We start from the raw sequence: 13,581 nt of genomic DNA, 5'->3' as shown, positions 1-13,581 counted from the left end.
TGGTTGTCTGCATTTGTTAGTTTGGCTCCTCTTTATTTAATAAGGTGTAGGGTGTGTGGTGTGTGTGTGTGTGTGTGTGGGAGGGTGTTTGTTCATGTAGGAAGGTGGAATTGGATGTATAAGCAAAATAAGTGGATTTTCTAAGATCTTTCCTATCTGAGATGAGTAGAACAGGAAAATCTTTTTTTATGGGCTGTTTGTGTTCTTTACTCTCAGGAAGATGACATACTTATTTCACATTTAGGTTCTATTTATGGGTTTTTGCACTCAATTTTTAGTTTCCTTTCCAGAAAGGATTTATATTAACAAACAACTAATTCATCAAAAATAAGCCAGAAAGAAACAGATTTCTTGAATGAAGCTGAAATGAGTTCACCAAGCAGGAGAGAAAAACATTCTGTTGTTTACTTAGCATAATTTAGTCTAGCTGGGACTTGACCTTGACTCTTAATTCTCTTTTTAATATTAACCCCACAGTCATCGAGTTGATTCCAACTCATAGGGACCCTTATGGGATTTCCAAGGCTTTAAATCTTTGGAAAAGTAGACTACCTCATCTTTCTCCTGAGGAGCAGCTGGAGGGTTCTAACTGCCAACCTTTTGCTTAGTGGTCCAATGCCTTAACAACAGTGCCACCAGAGCACCTTCCTTTTTATATTGGTGGTAGTAAAAAAATTAAAATAAAAACCCAACTCATTGTCATCAAGTTGATATTGACTCACAGTAACCCTATAGCCAGAGTAGAACTTTCCCAGAGGGTTTTGAAGGCTGTAAATCTTTATGGAAGCAGACTCACTCATCTTTCTCCTGTTGGGGTGGCTAGTGGATTCAAAGCACTCATGATTTTTAAACATGTTGTTGTTGTTATGTGCCGTTGAGTTGGACCCAACTCATAACGACACCCCTACTTGGGTTTCTGAGGTGATATCACTATGGAAGTGGATTGCCCAACCTTCCTTCCGAGGAGTTGCTGGTGGGTTTGAACTGCCAGCCTTCTGGTTAGCAGTCAAGTGCCTTAGATACTATGCTACCAGAGCTCCTTTTTAAAACATAAGAGGGATCAAATTAAAACCACAGTAGTCCAAGCCACTGTGCCATGTACTCCTCTGGAATGCCCAAATTTCACTTCAGCAAGCTGAAGATGAGCAGTTATCGTTTACATTATATTTTGTTACTGTGATTTAAGCTATTGCTTGTTTACTCCAAGAGCAACAGTATCTTGGAGAAGGAAACAATCTCATTTCAAATAAATATAGTGAAAGTAAGCAGTTGGATTTTTTATTCCAGTCAAACATTGGCAGACCAGTCTTCACCATTTCCAATGTTTATAACATAACAAAAAAATAACACTGAGGATAAAACAAGTTGTACTAATATGGTTTATAATTTGTAGGAAAATGAAAGGAATTTACTAAAGTGGATCAAGCTTATTCTATTATAGCAAGTAGTTAATACACTTTTCTTAATAGAAAATTTTCTCATAGAGCAGATTAATATATGTGAAATGTGTTTACTTGTTTTTACTTTATCCCTCTTTCAGTGAAATGGAATATACTTTGCAGGTGTTCACATAGACATTCACATAGAGTCTTCTTAAGCTACTAAGCTGACAAAACGTGTTTTGATTTTCTTGAGTTGTGTGAATCACAATTTTTTTTAATAGTACTCTCTGGTGCTTTTGTCTGATCCATGGGCTGACTAATGAAAACAGATTTCTATATTCAGGGTCATGATAGGATGGCTGACTAATTTACCTTATTTTAGAGTATATTGTTCAAATCAGTGGGGTCAGGGGTAAGAACCAAAGATGGGCTGTAGAGTGTAGGTATATTACTAACGGCAGCCTTCCATGGCAGCTATCATAGATGCTAAAGATAATGGCATATTGATAGGCACTGCAAATTGTGGTTACTATTGGAAAAAGAACTAAAAGTTTCATTGATGGATGTGAAAGATGGTAACTTTATTTTGTACAGTCTTTATGTTTACATGCTGTTTGGGGGTGAGTATTACCATAATTATAGTTTAGCCATATGTTATAAATATCTTAGAAACTTTAAATGTGTTTTCTAGAAGAATTTTAATTTTAAAATGTTTGCCTATATTCATTCTATGATTTTAGTGATGGTAGCATGTGAAAACAAAAGAATCTAGATATGTGTATGTATTCAGACTTTCAGTTCAGTGAGAAAGAGCAAATTATTTTGAGATTTGTAATTCCCTAGTAATGGAGATATTTGCTGCTGGAAGGATTTGACCTGGTGAGATGGTTGCATGACTCTTTGTGTCTCTTTTCCTTTAGTTGGTAATTCCATTAACTACTCAAGATGACTTGGACAAAGCTGTGGAACTGCTAGATCGTAGTATTCATATGAAGAGCCTTAAAATATTACTTGTAGTAAATGGAAGTACGCAGGTAGGAGTTGGAAAAGGTTTTTTTTCCCTCAATAAAGGAATTTATGTCTGAATGTTATTTATATCTGTAGTTATTTTTCTAATCATTCATCATATTTTCAATGTGATTAAATGTCAACATACGTACTATAATTGCTATAGTTTAATATCCTTGGTCCTCAGAAGCACATATTCAAAACTACAAATAAGTATAGTATATTGCACATATGAAACTAATAGAAAATGAGAACTTGAAGAGAATTATATTAAAATTGCAAAGTGTAGAAGATTTGGTAACACCCACGTTGTTGTTGTTATGTGCTGTCGAGTCAGACTTGACTCATAGCGACCCCTCATTGGGTTTCCGAGGCGGTATCAGTATGGAAGTAGATTGCCCACCTTCCTTCTGAGGAGTGGCTGGTGGGTTTGAACTGCCAGCCTTCTGGTTAGCAGTCAAGTACCTTAGACACTATGCTACCAGAGCTCCTGGTAAAACCCACAGTAACATAGAATAACTAGGTTATATTTGGTAGGATAGAGGATTCTGTTTAAGCTCTAAGAATAGCATTAACTGTCCTTTTTCCTTTGCAGGCTACTAATTTAGAACCATTGCCATCACTAGAAGATTTGGATAACATAGTATTTGGAGCAGAAAGGAAAAAACGGCTTTCTGTGATAGGTAATAAAGCTAATATCTAAATCATGACAAGGAGCTCTGGTGGCGTAGTGCCTAAGGCATTTGACTGCTAACCAGAAGACTGGTGATTCAAACCCACCAGCTACTTCTCGAAAGGAAGATTGGGCAATATACTTCCGTAGAGATACCACCTCGGAAACCCAAGGGGGGTCAGATGGGTGATTTCTCAATTTTTTCTCCATTCTTTAGTGGGCAACACCTGAACATCCACAATGAAAACTCATTGCCATCGAATTGATTCTACCTCGTAGCGACCCTGGAGGACAGAGTAGAACTGCCCAATATGGTTTCCAAAGCTGTAAATCTTTACAGAAGCAGATTGTCACATCTTTCTCCCTCAGAGTAGCTGGTAGGTTTAAACCACTAACCTTTTCATTAGCCAGATACTTTAACCACCATGCCACCAGAGTAGACTGCCCCATAGGGCTTCTTAGGTTGTAATTGCTACAGAAGCAAATCACCAGGTCTTTTCTCCTGTGGAGTAGCTGGTGTGTTTGAATCGCTGATCTTTCAGTTAGCACCTAAATAGTTAACCATTGCACCACAGAATTAGCAACTTTCCAGTGTTTCAGTGTTTGACAAATACAGATAAAACCTTGAAGAGATTTTAATTGCACAAATAAATATGAAAAGAAGAATATTAAAATTAACAGGTAGATTAGAGTCTTAAGTTCATAAGCCTTTCTCTAGAGTTTTAGTTATTGCCAAGAATGCTGTAAAAATAAAGATTTCTGAGAGTTACAGATTATACTTTATTAGTATTCAATTTTTATGTGCCACTAATAATTAACTGTGTTGCAGTTAAGCTTATGGTATACAGAAATACAAATCCTGTGCTTTTTAAAAGTGGCCTATAGGGGAGAGGTGTTTAAACCCCTCAGTTCTGTGTATCTTTTTCAATTTGTATAAAACATTGGAAGTCCCTGCACATTTTCATAGAATAAAGCTTTACATTGTTCAGAAACCTACTGGTATAAACATTTTTAACAGATAAGAAAGTTAATACAGTCATTAAAAATAGCACGACAACATGTAGGAGGGACAGATTTGAAGGGGGGAAGCAGGAGAAACAGTAGGAAAGTCTGTTAGACTGGGATCTCTAGAGAAACAAAACCAATAAAGCTTATATAGAGAGAGAAAAAGAAAGTTATCTTAGGAAAATGGTTTACACACAAAGTTCTTGGATCAACCATCAAGCTGGAGGCTTTTCCCAACTCTTGCAGCTTCAGGGGCTGAGGAGCTCAAGGTTGACAGGCAGTATACTGGCTGTTGACTCCAACGAATGGCAAATCCAAGATCTTCAGGCCAAATGGTGGATTGTTCGCTCACGGACCATTGTAGGCATCACAGCAGAATCCCAATCCACAGAAGAGTGTCTCTTTTCCCAAGATGTCCATAAATATACTGGAAGCAGGCCACACCCCTAGGGAAACTCCCTTTCAGCGGATTGGCTGCTCAAAACATATTCATCTCAACCCATCATGGGCATAACCACAACTGCTTAAACCACACAGAATTGTGGTCCATCCAAGTTGACACACAGCTCCAACTATCACAGTCCACCCCTTGTCAACTTGGCATTGTACACATCTTCTTAACCATATATAATCACTAAATAAGGACAGTTATAAAGTCATATTTGTGCCTAGCATGATATGCTAACACATGTACAACTGAAACCCATTAACCTTATTTACATTTCACAGTTCGTAACAGAAGGAAACAAAAATATTTGTGATGCACATGTACAATGAAGAACTATAGCAATCACAGTCCTCGTTTCTGCATCTGGTCCTGAGAACTACCTTCTTCCACCACCCATTCTGTATTTCCCTTCCCTCAGCAAGCACCTCAGCTGGTTGTGGTTCTTTGCCTGGTGGGGTGACGCAAGCCATTCCTGAAGGGTCTGAGCCATTAGCAGTCATATCAGAATTGGGTTGTTATGATTTTCCATTGAATTTAATCACAGGGCATGGTAGTACTAAGAGACGTCCTAAAGAATCTCCTGTATGCCAGACATACTCTTCTTTACCTCCATGATGTAATGTCAATCCAATTTCCCTTTGGTAATCAGGATCTGTCATATCAGATAGTACAGTAATGCCCTTTTTCTGTTGATCCAGAGGCATGAGGAAGCCAAAACGGCCAGGTGGCATTCTTACTTTCCAGTTCAATGCAATCAGTATTGTGTCTCCAGGTGGGAGTGTTCCTCCATTTGAGACTAAGATCTCCAGACCTGTAGAGTGTAGGGTAGCAGGGACAGGAAGCAAAATTTTTTTGAGTGGGTCACTAGGGTTAATAATGAGTGGTACCACTCCTGTTTCCACCCCTTGGTTCCTGGACCCGTGAATCCTGGCTATTGGAGAAACAGAACCATATTTTGGACGCTGGTTTAGAGCATATACAGCCTCCTGGAAAACATTGCCCCAACCCTTCAAGGTATTGCCACGTAGCTGGCACCATAATTGTGTTTTCAGTAGGCCATTCCATCATTCTATCAAGCCAGCTGCTTCAGGATGATGGGGAACATGGTGAGACCAGTGAATTCCATGAGCATAGGCCCATTGCCACACTTCATTTGCTGTGAAGTGAATCCCTTGATTTGAAGCAATGCTGTGTGGGATACCATGACGGTGAATAAGACATTCTGTAAGTCCACAGATGATAGTTTTGGCAGAAGCGTTGTGTGCAGGGAAGGCAAATCAATATCCAGAATAAGTATCTATTCCAGTAAGAACAAAATGCTGTCCTTTCCATAATGGAAGTGGTCCAATGTATTCAACCTGCCACCACATTGCTGGCTGATCACCCAGAGGAATGCTTCCATATCACACTCAGTGTTGATCTTTGCTGTTGGCAGATTGGGCAGTCAGCAATGGCAGTAGCCAAATCAGCCTTCATAAGTGGGAGTCCATGTTGCTGAGTCCATTGCATAACCTCCGTCCCTGCCACCATGACCACTTTGTTCATGAGCCCATTGAGCAATGACAGGAGTAGCTGGGGAAAAAGGATGGCTGGTTTCCACTGAACGTGTCATCCTATCCACCTGATTGTTAAAGTCCTCCTCTGCCGAGGTCACCTTTTGGTGGGCATTCACATCAGACACAAATACCTTTACTCCTTTGGCCTAGTCAGAGAGATCTGTCCACATACCTCTTCCTCATGCATCCTTATCACCAATCTTCGAATCATGCTCCTTCCAAATCCCAGACCATCCATGTAAGCCATTAGCCACAGCCCATGAATCCCTATATAATTGCACATCTGGCCATTTCTTATTCCATGCAAAGTGAACAGCCATATTCACGGCTCGAAGTTCTGCCCATTGGGAGGATTTCCCTTCACCACTGTCCTTTAAGGAAGTCCCAGAAAGGGGCTGCAGTGCCACTGCTGTCCACTTTCAAGTAGTGCTTGCATATCGCACAGAACCATCTGTAAACTAGGTGCGAGTTTTTTCTCTTCCTCAGACAACTGATCATAAGGAACTCCCCATAAGGCCATAGGTCAGACTGGGAGAGGTAAGGCAATGTGACTGGAGTGGAGACCATAGGCATTTGGGCCACTTCCTCATGCAACTTACTTGTGCCTTCAGGTCCTGCTTGAGCCTGATCTCTGATATACCACTTCCATTTAATGATGGAGTGCTGCTGTGCATGTCCAACTTTATGACTTTGTGGGTCAGACAACACCCAGTTCATGAAGGGGAGCTCAGGCCTCATGGTCACTTGGTGGCCCATGGTTAGGTACTCAGTCTCTACTAAAGCCCAATAACAAGCCAAAAGCTGTTTCTCAAAAGGAGAGTAGTTATCTGCAGAGGATGCCAGGGCTTTGCTCCAAAATCCCAAGGGTCTGTGTTGCAGTTCACCAGTAGGGACCTGCCAAAGACTCCAAATAGCCTATCTCCTACAGACACTTCATGCACCATTGGATCAGCTGGATCATATAGCCCAAGTGGCAGAGCAGCTGGCACAGCAGCCTGAACCTGTTGAAGAGGCTTCTGTTGTTCTGGGCTCCACTCAAGACTAGCAGCTTTCTGAGTCATTTGATAAGTAGGCCAAAGCAACACACCCAAATGAGGGATATGTTGTCTCCACAATCCAAAGAGGCCCACCAGACATTGTGCCTCCTTTTTAGTTATGGGGGAAGTGAGATACAATAACTTATCCTTCACTTAAGTAGGAATATCTTGACATGCCCCACACCATTGGACCCCTAGAAATTTCACTCAGGTGGAAGGTGCCTGAATTTTTGTTGGGTTAATTTCCCAACCTCTAGCATGCATGTGTCACCAATAAGTCTAGAGTTACTGATACTTGTTCCTTACTAGGTCCAGTCAGCATAATGTCATCAATATAATGGACCAGTGTGATGTCTTCTGGAAGGGAAAGGTTTGATCAAGATCCCTATGGACTAAATTATGACATAGTGCTGGGGAGTTGATATATCCCTGAGGGAGCGCTGTAAAAGTATACTGTTGGCCCAGCCAGCTGAAGGCAAACTGCTTCTGATTGGTCCTTTGAGATTGGTATAGAGAAAAAAGCATTTGCCAGATCAATGGCTGCATATCAAGTACCAGGAGATGTACTAATTTGCTCGAGCAATGAAACCACATCAGGAACAGCAGCTGCAATTGGAGTCACCACCTGATTAAGTTTACGATAATCTACTGTCATTCTCCAAGATCCATCTGTTTTTTGCACAGGCTAAATCAGTGAAATAATTGGGAATCACCACCCCTGCATCCTTCAAGTCTTTGATGGTGGCAGTAATCTCAGCAACACCTCCAGGGATGCAGTATTGCTTTTGATTTACTATTTTTATAGGTAGAGGCAGTTCTAATGGCTTCCACTTGGCTTTCCTACCATAATAGGAACATGCTCCACATGTTGGGGACCCAAAGTGGGAGTTCTGCCAATTGCTTAGTATGTCTATTCCAATTAGGCATTCTGGAACTGGGGAAATCACTACAGGATGGGTTCGGGGACCCACTGGACCCACTTTAAGACGCACCTTAGCTAAAACTCCATCAATAACTTGACCTCCATATGCCCCCACTCTGACTGGTGGGCCACAATTATGCTTTGGGTCTCCTGGAATTAGTGTCAGTTCAGAGCCAGTGTCCAGTAATCCCCAAAAAGTCTGATTATTTCCTTTTCCCCAATGAACAGTAAGTCTTGTAAAAGGCCTTAGGTCCCTTTGGGGAATGCTGGGAGAAAGATTGACATTTTAGATTTTTGACAATGTAGTGAGGTTCTTCCTCAAAGGGACCCGGCCTCCTCTTCATTCAGGGGGTTTTTGGTCTGTAAACTGACTCAATCTGAGAATTGATTGAGATGTTGTGACTCTGTTTTCTGGCAATTAAATCTAGGCTGCTGTTCACATGACCTAGAATTCTTCTGTCTGTACAAATCAAGTAAGTATTTAGTAGGTTTGCCATGTATTTTACTACTAGGAACATCAAGAGAAAGCACCCAGTGCCATGATTCCACATGAGTCAGACTATTCTGATTACTGTTCCAACTCTACTGTCCATTATGATAACCACACCCACCTTGCCTTTGTCGATTAACTGCTGCCACTTGGCCCCTACTACCATGGGGTCCAATCAGCCCCATAGTAGTTAAGTGTCTTAGTTCAATTAGGGCAGTTCCCACTGTCAAATTAGGTTTACACAAAATAGCAATCACAGCGGTCTTTAGGGATGTTGGAGCTCCCTTCACAAATGTTTTCCTCACCATACTGGCAAAAGGCGTGTCTTCTGGACTCTCCATTTCTGGCTCTTGGGGTCTAATCTGATAAATCCATTCTAACAGGCCAATTTCTCTAAGCCTCTGGATACCTTCTTGTACATTATACCAAGGCAAGTCTGGTACTTCAGCTTGACTTAAGGTAGGCCACTGCATAATCCATGCTTCAGCAAACCAACCAAATAAACTATTAGATCCTTTCCTAACCTCTCGAGCTAAAACATTGAATGAAAAATATGTACTTAGTGGGCCTAAATCAATAAACTCAGATTGATCCAATGTTACATTCCTTGCACCATTATCTCACACCCTCAGTAGCCATTCCAATACGTATTCTCCAGGTTTCTGTCTGTGTATGTTAGCAAAATCAAGTAGATCTTTTTGGGTGTAGCATACCACCTCCTCAGTCACGCTTTGTATTTCACCTATTGGGGCTTGCTTGGACTTAACTTTAATTATAAGTCTAGCAGCATCAATGGGTGGTTGAGGCAGTTCCTGAGAACACTCAGGAATGTGTTCCATGGCCTCTGCCTCAGGCAATGACCCAGCTGAAACACTTGGGCTAATCCCATCAAGCTGAGGTGGAGGATGATGGTTTTACAGTGATCCCTTCAGATGGGTGGGAGTCAACAGAATTTACAGGCTCTATATCCTGCTGTTCCTTATTATCTGCCCATATGCCCCCATTCCAGGTTTCAGGATCCCATTTTTTCCCAATCAATGCCCTCACTTTAACTTAAGACACCATTCTGGGTTGGCAATTTAATTGACGTTGTAATTTAGCCACTCTTAAAATAAGACTCTGGGTTTGGTTTTCAGCAATATCAGCTCTGTTACTAGAAGAAATAAGGCTTTCTTTCAGAGTATAGTTGGAAACACTGAGGTCTTTTATGCGGCACTTAAGTAGAGACTCAGCAGCCCTGAACTCATCTTGCTCTTTCCCCAGTTTGTCTAGTGTAAATAGGACCAACCAACCAGCTTCCTTATACTCCCCATGCTGCCATAAAATATGTGATCACCCAGAGCCTCACTTCTCACAAGTACTTGATCTATTGGTGGTGCTATTTTGCATATTGATGTTGCCACTTCACAGCATGGATTAACAGGGCCCTCTTTACTAACAGAGGCAGAATCTCTAGTGTCTTTACAATTAATCAAATTGGAGAAGCAATTTAGGAAGCCCATCCTTAAGATTTTGTCTCTCTAGAACCACTCCCAGTACCAAATGTTTTAGACTGGGTTCTCTAGAGAAACAAAACCAGTAAATCTTATATAGAGAGAAAGAAATTTATCTTAGGAAAATGGCTCACACACTTATAGAAACTGGCAAATCCAAAGTTCTTGGATCAAATGTCAAGCTGGAGCCTTTTCCCAACTCTCGCAGCTGCATCAGCTGAGGAGCTCAAAGTTGGCAGGCAGTATACTGGCTTTTGACTTCAATGAATGACGAATCCAAGATCTCCAGGCCGAATGGTGGGTTGTTCACTCATGGACTATTGTAGGCAGCATAACAGAATCCCGATCCACAGAAGAGTGTCTCTTTTCCCGGGATGTCCATAATATACTGGAAGCAGGCCACACCCCTAGGGAAACTCCCTTTTAACGGATTGACTGCTCAAAACATACTCATCTGATCCCATAATGGGAATAACCACATCACAACTGCTTAAACCACACAGAATTGTAGTCCAGCCAAGTTGACACACAGCTCCAGCTATCACAGAAAGAAACTTGAGAGTGGGGCAAAATAAGAATGATTGTGAATCTAACAAATAACAACGACTGGTCACAGCGGAAGATTGTTAAGTTGAAAGAAAAGATTAAATTGGCATGTGAACTACCAAAAAATCGTCTTCTCTTTGGTTCCCCGGAAGAAACTATTTTATGACATTTCCTTTCTAAGTGTCTGTTTAATATCAGTCCTACTTTTGGTTTCAGACATGTGAGGAATTTGAGTAGCATTTGCATGTATTTTGATATAATTAAAAAATTGGGTGAAAGAGCATTTGAGATACCTGAATTCAAATCTCAGCTCTGAATAACCCAGAGACCAGTGACTTGTCCTTATCTTGAAGTCATGAGATTATTGTAACAATAAACTGAGAACTCATTTTTTATCACATAATAGTATCACACTAATATAAAATTGTCAGTTCACTTTAATTACATTATTATTGTTGTTAGGTCCTGGTGAGTTGGTTCTGACTCATAGAGACCCTCTGTACAATAGAATGAAACACTACCTAGTCCTGCTCCATCCTCCCAATGCTTAGTCAGTATATTTAAGTACATTGTTGTAGCCACTGTGTCAGTGTATCTTGTTGAGGGTCTTCCTCTTTTTAAGCAACCCTCTACCAACCATGATGTCCTTTTGCAGAGACTGACCCCAAAGTACACGAGACACAGTTTCACCATCCTTGATTCTCAGGAGCATTCTGCCTGTTTTTCTTTATAGACAGATTTGTTCATTCTTTTGTCAGTAGGTGATATATTAATAATGTTCCAAAACTGCAGACCAAACCCACTGCCATTGAGTCAAACCATTCCAACTCATAGCAACACTTTTAAGATAGAGTAGAACTGCCCTTTAGGGTTTCCAAGGCTATAAATCTTTCCAAAAGCAGATTGCCTCATCTTTCTCCTGGGGAACAGCTGGTGGGTTCGAGCTGCTAACAGCTGAGTGCTTTATCCACTGTTCCACCAGAGCTCCCTCCATTAATTACATTGTTGTTGTTGTTGTTGTTGTTGTGTGCCATCGAGTCAGACCCAACTCATAGCAACCTCTCCTTGGGTTTCCGAGGCAGTATCACTGTGGGAGTAGATTGCCCCATCTTCCTTCCAAGGAGTGGCTGGTGGGTTTGAACCACCAGCCTTCTGGTTAGCAATCAAGTGCCTTAGGCACTATGCTACTAGAGCTCCTATTAATTACATTAGAGAAGCTGAATGTACAGTTAAATTGACATTTTAAATTTGTTTTGAGTTGAAACTACCTTGAATACCTCAGTGTCATAATAAATAATCTTGCTGTCTGACTTCAGTACCATTCAAGAGAAAGGAAGAAACCGGAAATTGTATAGAATTAATTTTTTTATTTGCATTGCTTTAGATTTGGCATGGCTAATAGATATGACCATTATCCTTTTTTCCTTATTTCTTGATGATTATTTACTTTCATTATTTTCACAAAATGTAGTTATAAGAAAACTTCCACTGGGATGGAGTATATGCTGGTGTGAAGGTCTTAACCAGGAGTGCACTGACATACCCATTTCTGAAAATAAGTTATGAATAACAGTTTATGAAGTCGGGAGATGAATAATCTTCACAGCCTTTTTTTCTTGCCTATTTACTGTTAGTAATGAGGATATTGCTGTCTGGAATAAAAATATTAGTAACCATTATGATTATTGTGGCTAGAGTTGCTATAACGCTTAAATCTGAACCTCTAAGGATTTTATAGGTAAATATTAGAAATGATCTCTTTTATGCACATCTCTTGATAATAATTTTGCTCTTTTTCTCCCTATCTCACTAACAAGTGCTGGCATATACTTAGTAGTAACAGTTTCCATAAGATTTAAGTCAAACCAGACTTAAATGCTCGCATAACTTTTCCATTTCTGTTTTATAGTTTAATTTTAAAAAATTAGGAGAAAATGTGGCTTACAACCAAACAAAAGATAGGCATGTGAGCTTAATATTTACATTACGTAGATATACTCCTTGGAGAGATCAGTCATGGGAGAATAGAAGGGCTGTGTATGCACAGGGAGACAACTTGTGGGGGGCAGGAGTGCGTGGGAGGGAAGGACACAAGGAAGAGGTAGTTACGGGGAGGAAGTGAGAGGAAAGCTTTTGGCTTTGTGAGAGATTACAGTCAATGTCATGAGATAGTGTATGTGAACTATTGTGTGGAAGACGGATTTGCTCGGTGAACTTTCATCCAAATCACAATAAAATTTAAAAAAAAAATAATTAGGAGGAAAAGAGAAAGTATAATAAACATGACATCATTTCCAGAGACCAAAGTGAAAAAAATAAAGTGTATTACTGTCTCATAAAAAATAATGTGATTACTTAGGTGAACTACAGTAAAGGAATGACACATTTTTCCATTTTTGTAAACTACAAAGAAATTTTAATTCCAGGAATGTGATTTACCACAAAAATGTCTAATTTTAATTACCCAAGAGTAAAATCCAGGATTTCAAATTGAAAATATCCTAATATGAACTAAGTGACTAAGAAGTAATCTCACTTTAAAGTTTCTAAAGATTAAAGAGACAAAATGTAAAGAATATCATGTAGCCTCATGTGCATGGCACATGTTCATTATGGGTTGTATAATTATCACACATCCTTGCAAAGGACGGATTTAGTCCCATGAAGGTTAAATAACTTTTTTTAACATACATATTTGGTAAATAATTAGAACTGGGATTTAAGCTGAAGTCTAATCCAAAGCCCATATTATTTTCTTTTCTTTTTTTTAATTGTGATTTGGGTGAAGGTTTACAGAGCAAATTCACTTTCCATAAAGCGGTTCACATGTACTTTGTCTCATGACATTGACCACAGTTTACCACAATGCAACAGCTCCCCTACCACTTTCTCCTCATGGTTACCTCTTTCCTGTGTCCATCCCTCCATGGACTCCTGCCCCCTGAGCTGTCTCTCTGTGCATAAGCAGCCCTTCTTTCTGCCATGATTGTTCTCTCCAAGGAGTGTATCTACTTGAGGTAA

At 40.1% G+C, this 13,581-nt stretch overlaps 1 protein-coding gene across 1 annotated transcript in view; it reads left to right on the top strand.

Moving 5' to 3' along the window:
- The window catches only part of MAP3K2 (mitogen-activated protein kinase kinase kinase 2), a 153,630-nt gene that overhangs the window by 75,253 nt on the left and 64,796 nt on the right, over window positions 1–13,581 (top strand). The window contains exons 5-6 of the mRNA XM_007956397.2: window positions 2,303–2,416; window positions 2,986–3,073. Coding sequence (XP_007954588.2) covers window positions 2,303–2,416; window positions 2,986–3,073 — 202 coding nt within the window. The remainder of the gene's footprint in view (window positions 1–2,302; window positions 2,417–2,985; window positions 3,074–13,581) is intronic.

This window comes from Orycteropus afer, unplaced genomic scaffold (assembly GCF_000298275.1).
Source record: "Orycteropus afer afer isolate SDZICR_OR568_19922 unplaced genomic scaffold, OryAfe1.0 scaffold00612, whole genome shotgun sequence".
NCBI classification, from domain to species: Eukaryota; Metazoa; Chordata; class Mammalia; order Tubulidentata; family Orycteropodidae; genus Orycteropus; species Orycteropus afer.
This window is presented reverse-complemented; position numbering and strand designations above follow the sequence as displayed.